Source organism: Phyllostomus discolor, chromosome 1 (assembly GCF_004126475.2).
Source record: "Phyllostomus discolor isolate MPI-MPIP mPhyDis1 chromosome 1, mPhyDis1.pri.v3, whole genome shotgun sequence".
NCBI lineage: Eukaryota > Metazoa > Chordata > Mammalia > Chiroptera > Phyllostomidae > Phyllostomus > Phyllostomus discolor.
Window position 1 is genome coordinate 136528698 of NC_040903.2, and position 7418 is coordinate 136536115.

At 35.7% G+C, this 7418-nt stretch overlaps 1 protein-coding gene across 1 annotated transcript in view; it reads left to right on the top strand.

Moving 5' to 3' along the window:
- HEATR5A (HEAT repeat containing 5A) overlaps positions 1–4178 on the top strand; it is a 115842-nt gene extending 111664 nt beyond the window's left edge. The window contains exons 35-37 of the mRNA XM_036029480.1: positions 299–453; positions 1984–2197; positions 2672–4178. Of these exons, the coding sequence (XP_035885373.1) occupies positions 299–453; positions 1984–2197; positions 2672–2979 (677 nt within the window). The 3' untranslated portion in view covers positions 2980–4178. The remainder of the gene's footprint in view (positions 1–298; positions 454–1983; positions 2198–2671) is intronic.
- Positions 4179–7418: the final 3240 nt, after the last annotated feature.

Consider the following 7418-nt stretch of genomic DNA (forward strand, 5'->3'; position numbering starts at 1 on the left):
CACAACTAGTAAATTTATATATTTCTACTAAATTTGTATGTGTATTTACTGATGTCTTTACCTGTAAAGATTATAATTACTTTGGTAATTCTTAGCTGTAGAATTACTTATAACGTACATTTTTAAACCTACAACATTTGCCAGGAGTCTCAAAGTCAATTCGTGTCTTCTGTCTAAAACTATTACGTACACAAAAGAAATTGTTACCATCAAAGTACAGATAGCTTCACACAGATATATAAAACATTGAATATGGCAGTATTGGGATCTGTTTCACGTAGATCATTTTTCTCTTCAGTAGATGGAATACACCAAGAACTTGATGAAGTCAGTCTACTTACTGCTATCACAGTATTTACCTTGTCTGCCAGTCCAGAAGTAACAATTATCCCGTGCCTTCAGAAGCGCTGTATGGAGAAATTTAAGGCTACTCTTGAGATTAAAGATCCTGTGGTAAGCATTTTTAGCAGAGAGATGTTTGCAATAGCAGTATGTTTATGCTCTTTCAAAACTTTTCTTTGTAATTTTATTTTTAGGTTTTTATTTTATTTTTAGAACAGAGGAAGACTTTTCTCTGTTCTTGGTGTGACAAAGCCAAATAATAATGCCCTTATTCCTTGGCCCTGAAGATAGAGCATAGTTGGAGAAAGATCAAGGAAATGTTTTAAATAAATAAATAAATTTGAAATAGGGATATCTTAAAATTGCTATATCTCTAGAATTTTTCAAGGGACATTTAATAAGATACATTGGAGCTTCTTATAGTGGGTTTCCCTTTTTAAAAAGTTATTTTTAAGAAGAAACAAAGACTCCAGCTCTGGCTGGGTGGCTCAGTAGGTTGGAGCAGCATCCCATACACCAAAAAGTTTGCAGGTTCCATCCCTGTCAGGGCACATGCCTGGGTTGTGGGTTCAGTCCCTAGTTGCAGTGCATATGGGAAGCAACTGATCAGTGTTTCTCTCTCACTTCCTCTCTCTCTAAAATCAATAAACATAATTCTGGGGTGAGGAAAGGAAGGGAGGAAAGGAAAGGAAAAGAAGACTTCAGTATATGATCATGAAAATGGGACCCATTCTAAAAACATTACATACAAATTGATCCTGTCACTTTGTGGTCCCTTCATTTACTGAATTAACTTCCTATTCCTTTATGTGCTACAAAGTGAGTTTGTAGCATATGACCACCAATATTTCAACTCCTCAAGTGTAGGAACCAGATTTTCTCTAAAAAAAAATTAATCATCCAAATCCATTCCAAGGTATTGAATAAAGAATGATATATATACAGTAAGTCTTCACTTAACATTATTGTAAGTTGTGCAACTTGAAGCAAAACAACATATAAAGAAAGCAGTTGATAAAATCAGTATTAAACAATAGTTAAGTCCCTAAGGTGTCTATCAACATTACAAGTGACATCATTTGAGGACCTGCTGTATTTGATGTGTAGTCCTCTCCTTTTCTTCTGTTCTATTTGTTGCCTACGGCAGTGCCAGAACTTTATGTAGCAGTCTCCAAGTGATGGCTTTCATATCGTAATTATCAAAATGACATAACATGATTCAGACATACTAATTAAAGTGTCTTAAAACCATGACATTTGAATTTTAAATTTAAGTGATTTTTATCTGAAACATTTTCTGAATCTCCTAAACGTTTTTCAAGTTTGTGTGTGTGTTTCAATTTAATTTTGATGTTTGATTATAAAAGGGCACATGAGGGGGGAAATGGAAACTACAAAAAAGAAGAAAAATTTAACCATACAACAAGAAAGGCAAGCTTTCCTATTCTAGTGTCTCCACATGCCTCTGCTCCCAATCCAAAGTGTCACAGCTACTGCTGTTAGCATGCAAGTTTGAATACCTATTATCACTTGAAATTCAAAAATTAAAGATAAATTGGAAATAAATATCTTTTTAGGTGTCTTTTTAATTTATTTTTTAATATTTATAGTTCATACTATTTTTGTCTCTTACCTGATTAGGTACAAATCAAGACCTATCAGCTCCTACTTTCCATTTTCCAGTGTCCAAATCCAGCTGTTTCCTATCCTTACATTCACTTCTTAGTATCTTCTATTGTGGACAAACTACAGGAAATAGACACGAAAAAGCCTGAAGACACTACTGAGCTTCAGATCTTTCAAGAAGGCATAAAGGTCTTGGAAGCACTAGTAACTGTTGCTGAAGAACAGCATCGTAAGTGTCAGCACAAAATTTACACTATATTAGATTCTACCCAAAATGAGAAATGTAGTATTACTTAAAATGTAAAACATTCAGGGGGGCTTGTGGGTAGGGATAGGAAAGGCATAAGGAGGATAAATGGTAATGGGGGAAAATAAACTATTAAAAATTATTGTTTGGGGGAGGGCGGAGGGGTTATGGTCAAATAAATTTCTTAAAAATTAAACAGGTGAATTCCTGTGGGGGGAAAGGAAGACATTCAGATAGTAAATGAATAAATTTTTAAGTTGTAAGAGTCAGTATATTTTCATATTCATTGAAAGGCAATATTATGTTAATGTGAAGTAGTATTAATTTGGGAAAAGAGAAGGGAAGAATTGTTTTCCCCTTAAGTGGGGGGAAAATGTGTGCGGATGAAATGTGTTTACAACTTTGTGTAATGAACATTATAGAACCAAGGGCTTACCTCCTGTGTTTACTTCCCAGGCTCTCAGCTGGTGGCCTGCCTTCTACCCATCCTCATTTCCTTCCTTTTGGATGAGAATGCTCTGGGATCAGCAACTTCCATAATGAGGAATTTACATGACTTTGCTTTGCAGAATCTCATGCAGATTGGGCCTCAGTATTCAGCTGTGTTTAAGAGTGTAATGGCTTCTTCTCCAGCCCTGAAAGCACGCCTTGAGGCTGCCATAAAGGGCAATCAGGAAAGTGTCCGAGTCCGGATACCAACATCTAAACATACTAAGCACCCTGGAAAGAATTTAAGCATCCAATTAAAGACCAGTTTCCTCTGATGTTACTTTTTTTTCTTTTTTTTTTCAATAATAAGCACCTTAATGTAGTACTTGATTATTTCCTTCTCTTTGGGGACAAAAGTGACATTTTAGACACAAGTGCACTTGGAGGTCTGGTTGATTGTTTTCATTTAAATAGCTGTGACTTTTCAAAGTAACAGCAGACTTACCATTTTTTATGTTGTATGTGTGTGTTCCATTTAATAAAACTACAGAGGTCTGTCAGTATTCTTGCCAGGAATTTCAAGAAAAGTGCTGAAGAACTGACCTTACTAAACAATCCACTGCTTTAAAAATGAATAACTGAATCAGATTCCTGCCTGACAATCCACAGATACATAGTATACTTAATACTAGGACCAACAGATTTGACTCTGTTATAAATTATCTGCATTAATATTGTACCCCAATTGCTAACTTAAAGTTATGCCTTATTCAGCAATTGCATTGAACTTTGTTGGATTTCTCAACAATGTTAAATGATTGGAAAGCTGTTTAGGAAACTTGGTTTATAATTATTCAAAACATAATAGTAGAAATTAATTACAGCCCTACAGTATTACTTAAGATTTGGTGTCTATAAATACCATGGGTTTTCACTACCTTTCAGTTTTGTTTGTATTAGGTTAAGAAAATAGAGATTTTACCCATTTTAAATAGAAAGAGGCATCTTCAGTTTTTCAAGTGGATTTTCTGTTACCTTTATTACTAATAATTTTGTTCATTTTTGGAAACATTCATACCAATGACTTTAATATAGATACATATCTATATTTAAATCAACTATGGGTTTACATAAATGTCAAATTTAGTACAACAAATTTAGATCAGTGAATAAATATGTTTTTTTAACATGGAACATATTTTAATATAGAAAAAATCTAAAGATGAAGTCATTGGTTGAAAGGTATTTTTTAACTCTTGGTGACTATCGGCTCCCTTTGCACTTCGGTGTTATTCTCTGAATCAAGCACTATGTCAAAACAGCATCTCCCTGTTAAGTGTTAAAAACTGAAGTGATGGGGTGTGTTCGGGATGGAGAAAATACTTTGAGTCAAGCAAGAGCAATGTGATGTACTTTATTTTATTATGTTTGTATATAAATACTCTTGTAAATTGTTCTGAATGAAAAGATTTGACAAATTCTAACACTACAATCAATTTTTCTAATTTACATAAATAAAGCTAATTTTCTTAATTTTTCTTGCATTTGAAATTATTTACCTACCAAAGATGGCTAGTTAATTTCACAGATTGCAGGAAATCAGTTTTATGTAACTTAGCCTTTTTTCTCAGAGGAGCCCTTTCTTTGGAGCATTCATTTTTTTTTCTTTTTTTTAATAAGATTAAAGCATGCAAATTTATTTAACATTTTTATCTATACACAGACGTCTCCATAAGAAAAATGAAGACCCAGATTCAGATATAACAGACATCAAAAAAATAGGAAATTAAAAAAAAAAAAAACAAGCCCTGGCTGGCATAGCTCAGTGGATTGAGCATGAGCTGCGAACCAGGGTGTCGCAGGTTCGATTCCCAGTCAGGGTACATGCCTGGGTTGCAGGCCATGACCCCCAGTGACCGCACATTGATGTTTCTCTCTTTCTCTCTCTCTCCCTCCCTCCCTTCCCTCTCTAAAAATAAATAAATAAAATCTTAAAAAAAAAAACAAAAAAACTATGACTCAGCTCCTCCCAATGTCACTCAGTTGGCTGGGGCATTGGAGCATTCTATGCAATGGTTTGGATTGTCTGTCTTCATAATTGTCTCTAGGAATTTGTGAGTACACTTCTTACTGTTTCCTTCACCTGAGTACCCTTCCCTCCTGTGTTCTGTCTGGCAGGCTCCACTCCTTTTAGGCCTGGTCTAAATGTCACCATGTCTCCTCCCCTTGGTAACGCTCTTTTAACTTCTTTCCCTCCTCTTATACCAAGCAGATTAAACTGCATCCTCATCTGTGTTCCTGTAGTGCTTTATACATTCTATGCCTGGAACAGCAAGTTGAAATTTAGTATCTCCTTCTTAGACTGTGCCTACTCACAGGGAGTTTGTCTTCAATAACTAGGCTTTAGCATCAACTAGGTATCTAATAACTTGAATTGCAATAATGTAGAATGGATTTGAGCTCAGAAATTTACTCCTTTGCCAAGGAAAATGCTGGGTTGTTCTCAGGATATAATTTACTAATTTGCTTTATGGGATCTTTTATATTGTTTTATATATTTAATTTTATCATCTAGCTTGTCTAGTTACAAACAAGACAACAGGCCCAAAACGGAGTTGCTCATGCTAAGTCCCATGTCACTGTGCTTAAAGTTAATTACAGTTTTGGCTTCTCCCCAAAATGGAATCTTCAACCAGTCAATCAGGAATCACCTAATCAGCACTAGTCAGGTAACTGGCCTGATACCCCTGCCATCTCTTCTAAAGGAAAGTGACTTTCCACAGCCCTCTGCTTTTTGTTAGTGCAACTTTCTTGTTCCCGCTTTCTTCTGCCTATGAAAGCCTTTCATTTTGTATAGTTCCTCTCTATCTGCCAGAAGGGAACATTAAGATTTCTACTCATTTAGCCCTGTCTGGTGTCACTCAGCGGATTGAGCACAGGCTTCCAAACCAGAGGGTCACTGGTATGATTCCCAGTCAGGACACATGCCTGGGTTATGGGCTGGGACCCCAGCTGGGGGTGTGGGAAAGGCAACCAATAATCCCTTGCACGTCAATGTTTCTCTCCTATTCTCCCTCCCTTCCCCTCTCTCTTGAAATGAATTTTTTATTAAAGTCTTAAAAAAAAAGATTTCAGCTCATTTAGTGATATGGTGTCTTGAATTGTTTCAGTTAAAGTTGCTATTACATGATAATAAAGTCAGTAGTTACCAAACAAAATACATCCAATGTCACGGAATGAGGAACTTTGAGTTAGGCTCTATCCTATAGCTTTTTTGTTAAAAAAAAAAAAAGTGTGTTATACAATGTGTTTAATTTATTAGACACCGAATTAATGAATAGGACCTTACTGATAAAATTAAAACTTGACAGCTGAGATTTGAATCTGAGGTCCATACTGAAGGCAGAAAAAGTGCTGTGGTGGTCCAGAATCTATCAAGGCACAGCTTTCCTCTTCCAGTGCTCACGGTCAACTTACAGGGAACACGTAAAGAAATACCAGTACATGACAAAGGGTATAAGCCTAGTGCTATGGGAGCCCAGAGGAGAATATTGGAGCGTCAGAAATGGGCTTTATGGAAGGAATATCATAAGATACTGGCTTAGAGAATAGTATTGATGGAATAAATGCATACTAAGTGTATAACCCAAGGGTTTTGTAACATTGATTTTGAAAAGTTCTCCTTATGCTCTATCCTAAAGCATTTCTTATTTTTTATTATATTAGTTTGTATTATGAGAGAAGAAATTCAACCCTCAAGCTAATAAACTATGATAATGTTAATACAGAAATGACAATATAGGAAATAAATTCTATATTTAAAAAGTGGTCCCTGCCCTGGTTGGTGTGGCTCAGTTGGAGCATCATCCTGTGTACGAGAACAGTTGCTGGTTCAGTCCCCTGCCCAGGAGCATTTGGGAGGCAACTGTTTCTCCCTGCTTCTCTCTAAAAAAACTTAATGTATCCTCAGGTGAAGATTAAAATAAAAAGGCAACAGTCCTAAAGTTTCAATAGCCTCCCTGTGTATCTTTCCAAAGACTAATGTTTATAACTATAGGGTTAATGTAGTGACACATATTGCATTTTCTCCATCAATTGAATGCACTTTCCTCATGCAAATAACTTCTTAACCTGTGCAAGACCTCAATTTATTCAGGGAAGTTTGATCTCCATGTTTGGTAGCAATACAGTTATTCAACTGCCAACTGACGGTGATCAGCTAGCTGTGAGTTCAATTGCCAGTTAACGAGTTATGCCTGTGTGACTTTTGTTTACCCAGCTATTTAGATGATGCTTGGGCTCTTAGCTTGGAGGAAATGGGAAATTTTGTGTTGTGATATAGAGATGAAATATATCCATTACAAACCACAAATACAATCCCAGTTTCTGTAAATTCAAAATAGATGGCTTCCTTTAATCATATTTCTGGTTTTTTAGGACTCTTGCACTATTCTATTTGGAGCATTATAAAATGATGATTCTACAGACCAGGGAAACATTCTCTTTACTTGATGGGCACAAACCATTTTCTAAATAGACAATGTATTCTTTTTCAAACTTATTTTTAAAAGAAATAGATATAAATCCTCACCTTGTTATAGAACCCCGCTTATGCTATTCTGCAACAGCTGTGGAGTTAATTGCCCACCGCCAAGAAGCATTACTCCTGGTGCAAGAATTTGGTGAAAAAGGAAAAGGGTTGCTTGTTTACAAATTATACATGTTCAGAATAGTGGTGGAGTTGTGCCATTAAGTTCCACATCCTTTGAAACAC